Genomic DNA, 13,910 nt, shown 5'->3' on the forward strand with positions numbered 1-13,910 from the left:
ATGACCTATTCATAATCTGTAATTATCTTGTTTATGTACCTGTTCACGGTATCTCCCCTGCCAGAATGGAGCTCCAAAAATCCAGGGATATCACTACCTGTTTTCTTAACAGCTATACCCCCCACACATAAAACAGTGCCTAGCACACAATAGGCATTAAGTATTTTCCCATAAATGATCAGTTATCTACTAGACTATCCACAGTGCAGAAACTAGGAAACAAGAATAGGAGCAGTTATTTACAACCAACCAGCCCATTTGCAATGTTTCTATACAGAAACTGAGCCTCAAAGAGTTTTCTTTCTTCCCCTCTCCTTTTCAACCCTCCTTTCCCAGCTGCCATTCCTTCCTCTAAGAAGGACATTCTAAGAGTTAACCAACTCTCTTGTGTTACCAAATAATGGAGTATCCTTGGGTTAATCACACAATTTCAATGTTTCTCTCTTTAACAAAAAGACACTGGAGGAGATTCATACCTAAGTAGACACCATGGTGCTTGGTGCTAAGAACAGAGGTGAAAGACCAAGTTCTAGCTGTCCCGAGATTATAGTGAGGCAGACAGAGGAGTATTTAACAAAGAGAGATAAATTCTCTGACAAAAGCATGAATGGCATGCCATGAAAACACAAACACAACACAAAACCCAGCTAAAAAGGCAGAGGTGAGGAGGGTCACTTTCTAGAAGACTCCGCACTTGAGAGACTAATAAAATCCAAGACAAAGAGCAGGGGGGATTTCAGAGAGAGGCAATGGTTCATCCAAAGGAAATACAGCTAACCCTTGAACAACGTGGGTTGGAAGTGCTCTGGTCCCCTTACGTGTTTTGGTTTTCTTTTCCAGTAAATACAGTACAGTTCTGTACATGTACTTCCTCTTCCTTATGATTTTTTATTAACATTTCCTTTTCTCTAGCTTACTTGATTATAAAAATATAGTATATAACGCACACAACATACAAAATATACATTAATTACTGTTTATGTTATAGTATCAGTAAGGCTTCCAGTCAACAGTAGGCTATTAGTAGTCAAGTTTTGGAGAAGTCAAAAGTTACATGCATGTTTTCAAGTGCATGGGAGGTGGCGGGGGGAGGGTGGCTAGGCACCCCTAATCCTCATGTTGCTTGACGGTCAACTGTAGTTTGATGTATCTGGGCTATAGGGTGTGGGTGAAGGAATAATTGAAGATTAAGGCTGGAACAGTACATAAGGGATGGCATTCTGGTAATATAATGAATAAAAGCCTAGACGGGAACAGTACTGCAGGTAAGGGTTAGTTGCAGGGTTATTTTAGGAATAAAAAAGAAAACTGATGGAGCCCTAACTAGAAGAAGAGCTCCTAGAACCTCTTCCACTTCTGATTGTCTTCTTTGTTCCTCAGTGACCATTCTTGCCCACAGCTTCACTTATTCTCTACCCCAAACTCCTATCACTCTAGACCTATATACCCAACCTTAAAATATTTAGCTCTTCTTTGAAATTTCAAAGGTCTTTCAAACTCAACGTATCCAAAAGTAAACTCATGACCTCATCCCAGAACCCAGTCCTCTCCCTTGGTTTCCCATCTCTGCAAATGGCAGCACACTCCACTCATGTGGACAAGCTGGAAACCTAGGAGGCACCCTCAACATCTTCCCCTGCTCTAATCTCTCACCATGTCCTTCCTGTCAGTCTCCTCTCTAAACAGTCTTAGTTTGTCTACTACTCTCCTTTTCCACGACCACCACCACAGTTTGGGTTTCTACCATCTCTTGCCTAAACCACTGCAACAGGTTTACATTCTCTATTTCTTTATTCCCTCCTTCTTCCCTTCCAATCTGTTCTCAAGTTGTAACCACAGTTTGCTCATTTTGAATGTTTATCAGCCTGCCTCACTCTTTAATACCCTCCTACCAACCCCAGAAGCTCTAGAAAGCCCCTGCTGATGTTACTCACTATATGCTTGCCAGCACCTCACTCCCAATGGAGTGAACACTCAAAAAAGTGTTTGAGCCAAGGGATATAAGAATTTTAAGATTTTGGAAGGAATCAACACCAAATGGTACTAAAAGGTTCAACAGGTAAGGGCTAAAAAGTGCCCACTCAAGCTACCATGAAGGATATCATTTAGTGTCCTTGTCCAGAACAACTTTGGTGGAGTTGTGGGAACAGAAATCAGACAACAGTGGATTGAGGAGAGACTGGGCAGAAGGGAACCAGGAATAGGTTGACCACATTCTTCCAAAAACCTGGATGGCAAAGAAAAGAGTCTAATAGCTGCAGCGGGGGGGGGGGGGGGGGGGGGGGGGGGGGGGGGGGCGGCAAAAGATTTAGGGGTGAGTTTCGTTTTGTTTTGAAGTTGGGAGAGACCTGTGTGCATAAACACATGATGAAGAGAAAGAACCAGGAGAGGAAGAAGGGGGAAATCAGAAAAGAAACAGATCATAAAGTCCCTGACGCCAGAAGAGCTGGGACCAGTGAGCCACCAATCAAAGAATTGAAATTAGCCTTTTGCTGATCCTAAGGGAAAGGGAAGAAACATGGAGTTAGATTCAGAAGAGTCTGCAGGTGGAAAAGGACGATGTGGTGGTTCTTCTGGTTTCTTCTTAAAGGATATATAAGGGTTCTTCCAGCTCTGTAAGAGGCCTTTTCCCACTCTGTGTCGTACAAAATACAGAACCAAGTACAGCATGTATATAATATTTATCGGACACCAAGAGCGATGTTTGATGTCTGCTACTGGTTCTAGAATTCTAGTCCGCCTCTTCCCCTACCAACGTCAGCCATCCTTTACTGGTGTAAAGCCTATCAGAGAAAAAGGGCTCCCATCATGGTCTCCAGAAACTGGGTAACTATTCCCAAATCTGAATTCAGTAGAGCAGTGCTAGAAAACTTTTTATAGGTTTTATCCTGAGAATGACTACTATTTTCCATTTCTTGTGCCCTCTGCTCAGTAGAACGTAGAGAGCCTGGTATAGCTGTTACTGTGTATTCCTTTAAAGAAAGCTACTCAAAGCCCTCTCATGGGTGATTTTATGCATTGGCAAAAAGGTCATAGCTTTTCATCAGGAAAATAAAACAAGAGTTCTCTTTGGGGTCAGCCAATAGTTTATCAGCTGCTCATCAGAAAAAAAAAAAAAAAAAGCAACAACAATCGTTTAAAAGGACACACATAGTAAGAATGGGAGAAAATGGGTACCGGAAAGAGCTGTTGACATTAAATTAAAATTTTAAATTAATCCCTTGTCACTTTAATAGTGCTGCCACATAATGGAAGATGTGTGTTTGTTTTCAAAGGGGGAAAAGTGTCCAGAAATTTGCACTCATCACTCCCTTAACTGTTATCAGGGAAGAAGCACAGGCTTACTCTGTCCAGCTGGACTTGGGGTAGTGTAAACAACTTTGCTAAATTGCTTGGCAGAACGTATCTGCAACAAATCATTAAATTCTAGAATTCACTCTATTAAAATCAAATCATTAGCCAAGAACAATTAACAGGCAACTATTTTCATGCAAAACAGATATAAAATAAAAATCAAGAGCAATACATATGGATGATTCTTTTTCATTCATAATTTTAGATGGTGCATAATGCAGACTATTGTTTCAGATCTTTGTTGCCCTCGGACAGCCATCTCTCTACAATGTAGAGTATTGTTTGAATACTGGAACAACCCAAGCTTTTTCTGTGTATCTAAAAGTCCCTGGATTAACATCCAAAAAAATCTGGCACTGCAACAAAGTTGACTTGTAACAAGTCTCAGCCTTTAAGCAAATTGCTTATTAATGCAGAACGAAAGTCGTTGTTCAGATCCTAATTAAGGTATGTTTCTCAAGTGTCCCCCAACTCTGCATTCACCAAAACTGGGCAGAAATTTCTCAAACGCACCATTTCCCATTACAGCCTGGATAACAGAAGGCTTTGACAGGTGATGAAGACTGTGAACAAAACACTGGCTGAAAACAAAGTTTGGACCAAAGAGTCCACCAGCTCTGTTTAAAAGTGACCAGCAGGTGAGCAAGAAGGATGATGGGGCATCCACACATGTTCCACAGCCAAGATTCTCCACACCTGAAGATAAGCTGGCTTCATATGGAAAAGACAAAGACATCTCCACTGTAAAAAGTCTCATAAGTAAGACACAAAAGAAGACATAGAAAATAATTCTGATTATACAGGGCTAAAAAATAAACAAAACAAAAACAAAAACAGACAAAACTTTGTGATGACCTCTTGGGGCTGAGAGGAATATGACAGGGAGAGAATACTTGAGGGAGGTGATTGATTATTTCCTGACATGGTAGTGATTATAAGGTTGTTCCTTTTTAAACTACACATATGTTTTATGCATGTTTATGTACATACAACACATTTCATAATAAAAAATGTTGAGAGAGAGAGAGAGGGAGAGAGAGAGAGAGAGATAACCCAAGACTTAATACATACCAGCAGAGCAGAGGCATTCCATATACATTTAAGAGAATGGATACTGGGTGGGAAAAGGACAGAACTGTTTTCTGCAATCACTTACTAAATATACCTCAGTTTGTTATGTTTAGAGACTTCTTTGCAAACAAACAAGTAAAATATTAAAGAGTTCAGAAAGATCATTTAAATGGCCACAAATTAAAGATAACTTTAAGAATAGATTTTCTAGGGGCGCCTGGGTGGCGCAGTCGGTTGAGCGTCCGACTTCAGCCAGGTCATGATCTCGAGGTCCGGGAGTTCGAGCCCCGCATCGGGCTCTGGGCTGATGGCTCAGAGCCTGGAGCCTGTTTCCGATTCTGTGTCTCCCTCTCTCTCTGCCCCTCCCCCGTTCATGCTCTGTCTCTCTCTGTCCCAAAAATAAATAAACGTTGAAAAAAAATTAAAAAAAAAAAAAAAGAATAGATTTGCTATTTTACTTAAGGGAAATAAACAGTCTTTCAACTAGTAGTAATTCACATTGTTAGGATTTAAACATAATCTGGATATAATACCCTGAAACTAAAACAATCTATAGTATTTTTTTTAAAAGGGGTGGTGGGAAGTGCAGCAAAGGCGGCAAGATAACAAAGCAAACTGAAGGAAATAATTCCTTAGAATTTAGCAGAACACATAACATTCAGGAAGGCAAAGAGAGAACAAATGGAGAACGTAAAATCGTTTTCAGACTCTACTTTTAAAATTAAGTGTCCGTGGCTGAAGTTTTTGGGGGGAGGGGGGCATAGGGGGTGGCCGATATGAGTTGATTAAAAAATATAACAGGGAGAGGGACTATTTTGTAGAACAAACTGATATGGCTGAGCAAGACTAGAAAATACTTCCAATGAGCTCAGTATGCACTACAGAGATCCCACTAAACATAAACAGTCATTGAATAAATGCTCAGATAAGGAGATAAAACAAATCTAGCCAGAAACAATCCCTGGTAAGACTGGTTTTATAGATTTGTATACATGCGTAAGTGCTAAGTCTGGATCCAATTTCTTCAGACAAAATCAAGTTTTCTGCAACAGCCTCACAATTGAGCAGAACAAGGCTGTACTGAGAGGTCTGGAATCTTCCCGCATGCTGAGGGGGATTTTTTTGTATCTTATGGCATGTTTAAAAAAAATCTTTACAGCAACAAATCCAAACACGCTAGGAATAGAAGTCCATGCAGACAATAGGGAAGGGAAGGAGGAAGGAAGGAAGAGAAATCTGCCTTCCAAAACAAAGCCATGTGTAGGCTCCAAGAGATAAACAGCCAAGTAAAATAATCCTTCCAGAGGAGAGTAGAGAAACGAGGGCAGAGAGCTAGAAGGAAGGAGGCTATAATCACACCTTCCCTTCACAAACTGTAATTTGAAGAAATACAAACTGGCCAGATCTCTCGCAGGAGATCTCTTGGGCTCACCTGGGCATGTTGTACTAACCAAGCTCCTTTCAGCCTTCCTCTCCTCTGCCTTCTCCTTCGGGTCTCCTCCCCTCCCCTTCCCCCTCTCCCTGTCCCTCTTCCTCTCCCACTCTCTCCCTCTCTCTCTCCTCACTCCTGACCCTCTCCTGCAAATAAAATGGTAAAGTAAAACCAATTTCCACAGCAAAATAGTTGCAGATGTTCTACTTCGGAATACACCTCTGGATCAAGAGCTGGTCACTTGATACGCAGGCCTGGGGAACAGAGGGGGGTTCAAATGGCTCCGCTCTGTGGCCTTTTCACCTCGACAGTACCCAATGCTCTAAGTTTTCCTGATGCCTCTGAACTCATTAGACAAAGGACACTAAACTGCTGCCGGTTAGACAGGCAGAAAACAAAAGAAATCCCTCACCTAACCTCGTATCCCTGGCAGAGTCTCAGGCCACAACTCTTGTGTGCATTTTCCTTTCGATTCCAGAAAATTAATTTAAGTTCAGCCTGTGATGAAATAAGTGATAATTATGTTCTAAAACAATGAACAGCTCAAAATCTGAGGAACTCAGAATCTTAAGCTTTCCGATGATTGCAATATACAATTTATTCTTACTTTCTCCCAATATAAATCGCACTATTAAATTAAAAGGGGAGAATTCTTCTACCAAATTACACACTAATGGCTCTTAACCCATAATTAAAGTATCACTAACAGCAGCTTAAAGCCACGGCCAACCATGAGCACATTTATTAGGACCTATGTTTTCAGCACCACGTAATTATGTAAATATAACCGTCAGCCATCTTGAGAAAAATCAATGGTCTAACCAGTTCCCTGCTCCCTTGGGAAAACACTCTTGGTAAAGTGGCATTACACAGGGCCTCCTGCTCTGCACAGTCAGAAAAAAAGTAAGCAAACCTAAGCACCAGAGCAGAAGCAGCACAAATTCCAACAAGGCTGGTCACCCAGAGTCCTCATGACTCTTTCCTGAACATCACAACAGCCTGAAAACCCAGACCAGCAACTGGCTTCAGAGCAATGAGGACTCCAGGACAGGTTCGCTGTGTGTTGTAATCCAAGATGCCACCCCTGTGGCTGGGAGCTGGGAGCACCCCCAGGACCAAGCACAGTCCCTATCATAGAGGGGCTATTAATTAAGAAGACAAGACGTAAAATAATCTTGGAGGCAGGAATGCTGTAGAAAAATCAGAGACTAATCAAAACCACTGAATCCCCACCACAGCTCATTTCTGCCACAAACTTTCTGAATACACTTGAATGGACAACTTACCTCTCTGGGCTTCAGTTTCCTTGGCCAAAAAAAAAAAAAAAAAAAAAAGTCAAATGTCTAAGATCTATCTAAGAGGCCCTGTACAGCTCTGCAATTATGAGATAATTAGAGAATACAAGATTTTTATAATGAAGTGCTAAATTGTACAGTAGGGACTACACCACCAGTGGAGAGATTTCATGGATTTTTTGAGTCAGCCACTTACTGAGAGCCAAATCGGGCACCGTGCCAGGACTCCAGGATGCAGTAGTGCCCAAGAAAGACTGTCCTGCCTTCATGAAGCTTTCCAGTCTACTAGTGGATTATTCTCAGGAGTTCACAGGGGAAAAACGAAGGCTGAGGTTGGCCTATGACCTCTTCACGGAGAGAGAGGCAAAATTGGGGTTCACGTGGGTATAATTTGAACATTCAATAGGGTCATAAGTTAACTATTGAGGGTCGTGGAAACAAACCATAAAGGTTTTGAAGAGACACATTAACACAAGCAGAGTTCTGCTAATTTGCCCATTACCAATGAAGGTAATTGGTTTCCAGAAATTAGATTCTTTCTGTCCTTTGCCAATCTTCTCCTTCTCCTACCAGTGGGCCCCACCCCAAACCTTCTTCCTTTATTTTTTTTTTCAATTATGCTTACAGACTACTAAGGTGAAAGCAGCAGTCGCCGAACAGAAAGCAGTCACCGAGCAGAGTCCACATCTGAGCCACTGGAGTCGCTTTCCATGTGGGATTTTAGAAAGGCCTTGTATGCTACAAGATAATTGGCTAAAAAAGATCTAGTTGTGGGAACACTGCCACAGAGGCTGAAGAAAGACAGTGCAGACACATGGTTTATTTAGCAGAGTAGAGCCAAGTACAATACACAGGAATATGGTATAATTGACCTAGAGAATAAGAACAACCATCAACATCTTGATTTTTAAAACCAAAACTTCAGAAAATTAAATTGTCCCTTATTCTTAAGAGATGGAAAACTTGCCTGTGTCCTAAGTGAAATCAAATGCTGCCTACAACTGTACGTTCCATTTTCCAAATAACTTCCCTGGAATGCTGGTGAGCTGCTATGTTTAATACGAACATTTCCAAAGTACTGGATTTACAATAATAGTAAAGGTTCCTACTTTTCTTACCAAAAAAAAAAAAAAAAAAAAAAAAATCCCATCTGAGATTTATGTTCATCTTCAAAAACACCCTTTGAGTTCAGAGCAGATGTGTGCAGTGTTTATACTAAGAAAACCACCAGGGCATAAACTACCCACTATAAACACCACTCAAATTTTGCTGTGCTTTTCTTCATTTCCTGTGTATTTATTTTGGTGTTAAAATAATGTTAACTTTCGTAGTAAGGAAAATAGCAGCAGATGTTTAAACCAAACAGACTATAGCAAATCATTCTACATATCTACTCAACTTTCAAAATCAAAGTTTCTTCCTCCCAAATAGACAGGGGGCTGCAAGCAGACTACTTTCGAGTATCATTGCACACTACGGAACAACAAATCAACGTGGACAAGTTTTCCATAAGCTTTTCCTCACTACCCCCAACTGGAGATATAAAAAATTAATGTGGTATCAATTTCCTCGCAATCCCTATACTCCTCTCTCAGGCTGATCATTACGTTCTGTTTTGAAAATATCATATTACTCAACGACAAAGACAAGCCAACAGATATTGCCTTGAAAGTTTTGATTTCCTGTTCACTGAGAAAAAGAAAAGTTTAAAAAACTACAGTATGTTAATTTCACAAGCAACATTTTAAAGGAGTGTCTGCCTTTTAAATGAGTGACTTCAGAAGCAACAGGCTACTCAAAGAAGCAGATTCAAAGAAAGCAATTCACCAAAAATCTCTTTAATGGAACAAGCAGGAGTTTAAAAATATATACCTTAAAAAAAATTCTTAAGTATGAGATCTTTATCCACAGAGTTAAGTAAAAAACAGTATGAATGAGATTTTATTTTCCTTGAAGGGGAAAGGGTTAGTTTTCAATTGATTAGACAACAGGCCTGCAATTTTTACATGAAAAATTCAAGTTTCTTCAATGTTTTCTTTTTCAAAAGAAACATTCAGTTCACTATTAAGAGAAAACATGGAAACTACCCGTCCTGAATCAGAAAGGAGATGTCTCCTCCTCGATTTGTATGTGGTTACAACAAAAAACACTCCTCCTGCCAAGCTGAATTCCCCCGGAGATGCCTCTCCGGCCACTCAAACCCTGGCCATTACCACTTTTTCAAATCGCACGTAGATAATGTTCCAACAGATTAAGAAATCACTTTTTCTCTTCTTCCTACTAACAGAGACAGCTTGAAACACTACAAGCCAGTGGGGAAACACCTCATGGATTAGCAGGAGGCAATAAACAATAAGAATTTAGCGTAGGTTCTTTCTTTCTTTCTTTCAATTTAGCTTTCTGGTTAGTGCATTGTGCAATCACTTCCACAAGGGACTGGAGTGTGGAGGGAACATCCTTCAATGTCAGAACTCTCTCAGCGCTGTACAGGAAATGGGAAGTCAGACAAAGAGCCAGTCTGTGCTTTGTGACATGGGTGCCCTTCCAGTCCCCTAAACTGAACAGAAAAATTCTTCATTGTTTGGGACAATCACTCCTGAAAACAAAAACTCACTGTAACTTTCCGTTCCCCTCTCCATGAAAATCCAAAGCACTGACGGCAATACAGTATAAATACTGTCCACAGTGTAGGTTTAAAATAAGTATCAAAGCAGGGAAAGAAAGAAAGAAAGAAAAAAAAAAAAAAAACCCCAACACGTTTAACTTTTACTGGGTCCTGGAAGTTCTTCCTCTAAAGAAAACAGCAACAGAAATAAAAAATAATCATATAATCAAGAGTTAAAAATTTGAAGAGTTAATATGTTGCAAGCAAAAAGCAAACTTTTAACAGTTTATATTTCACCGCCTTCCCTCCCCCACCGTAACCCTGAAGGCTAAGATAGGGAACAACAAACTTTGTATTGAAAATAGTACATAACAGACACTCGCCTTTCAAAGCCCCCTGAAATCCAAAGAAAGAGAACAAAATACACAGAAGGCATTCAGAACCCTAAAGGAGGAGTGGCCTTGACAAAAGCAATGGAAGAGCAATTTCTAGAACAGAACCTCTACCTTCATAGCACAGGATGCCGATATTGTTGTTCATCTTGTCCAAGTACTGGTAGTTCAACAGATCCATCTTCATAAATAGCATTTATTGGGCTAGCACAGAAAACCAGCTCTCTGCTTTCGCCCCAAAAGAGTACGTTTCAAAAATCAGTTACTGCTGAGTAGCTCCTGGCTTTCTCTTAAACTTCACAAAGACGGGAGGCCCAGCCTCAGATGATCAAAACAAAGTATGTAAAAGTTAAAAAAAAAAAAAAAAAAAGAAAGAAAGAAAAGAAAAAGAAAAGAAAAACGAAAAAAGAGGGGGGAAAAAAACACACGCACAAAAAAAATCAAACTCGCACAAAACCCTTCAAGGGTTTATTTGTAGATGGTCTATGTTTTGTATCCTCAATCAAGCACTTAGAAGCCGTTTCTGAAGTCTTTACGAGTCTTTCTTCGAAATAAAAAAGGAGTGGAAACGAAAAACACGAAGCACATTTCCTAGGACAAAGCCACGCTCGCTTTCCTCACAGCCCGCTGCAAGTTAACTGCGCTGACATGCTGGCTATGCTTGGTATGACTCGTATGTAAACGAGCTTCCTCTTCCCAGCGGGAGGGAGCACGGAGCATGCTCACTGAATCCCTGGAGCTCCTCAAATGTCAGGGATATTTTCTGCACAAGATCAGTCTCTAAATGTATTAAGTGTTTGAAAGAAAGAGAAAGAGGAGGTGGAGAGCCTGCACAGAGGGGCCGTGCAGAGCTGCTCTTGACGGGAAGCAGGCTTGCCACTGCACAACCGGAGGAGGAGAAAGAAAACCCAGGAAGTTTCTTTTTCAGGAGCTGAGTAAAAAGTAAAAAATCCATCATGGAAGCAAACGTCCGTGGAACTTAACTTTGCTGTACCTTCCTGTTGGGGTTCAGAAACCCACAGTGGTTTTGCTGTGGGATATATTCCACCCATATTTGTAAGGCTCCTTTTTTCTTTCAAAACTGTTTTATAATATCCATTTTTACTTTAACAGTGTTTCAAATTTTGATGTTAATGTTAACATGTAACTTCTCTCATAATCTTCATAACAACTCACATGAACAGGGCAGGGATGGTATCACCTTTTTACAGCAGAAGAAACTGAAGCTCAGAGGGATTAAATAACTGGCCCATGACCCCAAAATAGTTGGTAGAACTAGTTTTAGGATTTTTTTTCCCCTAATAACTTTTCAAAAAAAAACAAAAAAAAAACAAGGAGGGAAAGAGAGAGAAAGAAGAAACAGAGAGAGAGGGGCGATTAAGCAAGTAAGACTGATATACCCAAAACCAAATGCCTACTTGAAATTATGGGGTGTGGGGCAGAATAAAATTATTTTCATTTTGTACATATGAAAGCTGTTCCATCTGTGTATTCGTGGCTAGTAGCATGCTGCTATGCTGTTCCTTACTGGAAGGACCGGAGCCTTAAACTTTGCATATCTCCAATATCTAGCACAAGCAGGTACCCAAAAGCTGTTTACTGAATGAGTAAATCACTGAACGTTCAGAGCCTTTGGCACATGAAGAGCACACCAGCAAATAGGAAGAAAAATAGTTTTATCTTTGCAGACTGTAGCTAGCTCTTGGCCCCACAAATAGAATAATAATTCACCAAAGGAAGTGTTCATATGTTGATATTATTGTATGCTATTTGGAGACTTAGAAAATATCAAGGAATGTGTTATACTGTAGACCAAGACCTGAAATTTTAATATGCTAAAATAAGAGTTGAATAAATAATTTCAAGGGCTTATATGTTAAAAAATCCAGCGACAGTTGCATTTTGGATAATAGGCATGCACACAGCAAGTTGTTCTAATCAAGTCTTATCAGGAGATTCATACAACACCCAATACTACTGCCATAACTGGAGAGCTGTAGGTGAAGCAGACAACAGAAAAATGAAGCTTTAATTTATAAGGGTATTTATTAACACTAGGTTACATATCCTAGAGTCTGAATAAGCTATGCTGAAAAGATACATATACTATCAATTATAATTAAAACGGCATTTGGCAGGGAGGGTCAGAAAAAAGCTCTTAGAGCATCTACTATACACAGATTATTGCATTTCAAACAATCTCAATATCTTTAAGCATCAGATCAAATTCAAATGATAGTTGTAGAGTACAATCACTGTGCTGTTCTTTGACATAAGGTCTCAATCAAAAAACATGATGAGTCATTAGCCTGTCCCCTATGGGAGAAAGCTGGCTGCGTATTAGAATTAATGTGGACTTTAAAAAAATCCTAGTGCTGAGGTGGCATCCCAAACTAATCTGAGGAGGTGAGACCCATGGTCTGTATCATTTCTGAAGAGTCCTGGGTGATTCTAATATGCAATCAAGGTTGAAAACCACTGCTTTTATCTGAGGGGGAAAAAAAATTACCCCCCTTACGATACTTCATTTTAAACCCTTCTTCTGAGAAGGTTTTCTTTTTTAAAAATATAGTGGTTTTAGGAGCTCCTGGGTGGCTCATTCGGTTAAGCATCCGACTCTTGGTTCGGCTCAAGTCATGATCTCATGGTTTGTGAGTTTGAGCCCCACACCATGTTCTAACAGTGCAGAGCCTGCTGGGGATTCTCTCTCCCTCTCTCTCTGCCCCTCCCCACTCACACTGTCTCTGTCTCTCTCAAAAATAAACTTAAAATATAGTGCTTTAACCAGATTTAAACAAAAACAGTTGTAAAGATAGGAGTACTTAGTAACTTCCCCTAAATGACCCTGTGTCACTTACAATGGGATTCTCTCAGCCTGAGTGGGTTCCATAAGTGTACCTTGATTTGTGTTCAGAATGATCTGTGGCAAAATTCCCAGCACCCAGACCCATCTTCCCTACTCATGTAGGAAGCCAGTGTGGTGCTACTCACGAGTGGTCCACAGAGGGGTTCAAGAAATGGATGCTACTATCCGTAAGAGAGAGATACAGAAATGGAGAGTGCACATTTCCAAATTTTTATAGCAGTTTGACAGAGTAATTTTATGTCTCTTAAATCTTCATTTTAAAAAATGAGCGCTGGGGCGCCTGGTTGATTCAGTAGATAGAACATGCGACTCCTGATCTTGGGGTTGTAAATTCGAGCCCCACATTGGGTACAGAGATTACTTTAAAAAATTTTTTTAGGGGCGCCTGGGTGGCTCAGTCAGTTAAGCATCCAACTTCGGCTCAGGTCATGATCTTACAGTCCGTGAGTTCGAGCCCCGCGTCGGGCTCTGTGCTGACAGCTTGGAGCCTGGAGCCTGCTTTGGATTCTGTGTCTCCCTCTCACTCTGCCCCTCCCCCTTCATGCTCTGTCTCTCTCTGTCTCAAAAATAAATAAACATTTAAAAAAAATTTTTTTAAATAAAAATTTTTAAATGAGGGTTTATTTTTTCCATATTTCTAGTTATTGAGTTTCGTTGTATTTTACAAAGTATCAATAAAGCCTGGCAGGAAAAAAAAAACAAAAAACGAAAACCCTAGTTTTCCACCCAGAGGGTGTGAGAAGCCCTGTGCAGATGGCTGGCTACTTACAACGGCCAGACTGCAGCACAGTGAACTCCCTCCACAGCGACGGCCTTCAGCCCAGCTTCACACATCTTTCACCTCGTGCTTGAAGCACACTGAATTGCCTACTTTAAAATCACACTGTTTCACTTC

The 13,910-nt window shown here is 40.4% G+C and overlaps 1 protein-coding gene across 3 annotated transcripts in view; it reads right to left on the minus strand.

Annotated features, from left to right (window-relative positions):
- The window catches only part of VGLL4 (vestigial like family member 4), a 168,568-nt gene that overhangs the window by 71,570 nt on the left and 83,088 nt on the right, over positions 1-13,910 (minus strand). Inside the window, exon 1 of one of the 3 annotated variants that reach the window (XM_030307416.2) lies at positions 10,264-10,874. The exons of the other annotated variants lie outside the window; for them this stretch is intronic. Within the exon in view, the coding sequence (XP_030163276.1) occupies positions 10,264-10,345 (82 nt within the window). The 5' untranslated portion in view covers positions 10,346-10,874. Of the gene's footprint in view, positions 1-10,263; positions 10,875-13,910 lie in introns of those variants that run through there. 3 annotated transcript variants of the gene reach the window in all.

The sequence above is a fragment of the Lynx canadensis genome, chromosome A2, assembly GCF_007474595.2.
Source record: "Lynx canadensis isolate LIC74 chromosome A2, mLynCan4.pri.v2, whole genome shotgun sequence".
Classification (NCBI taxonomy): domain Eukaryota; kingdom Metazoa; phylum Chordata; class Mammalia; order Carnivora; family Felidae; genus Lynx; species Lynx canadensis.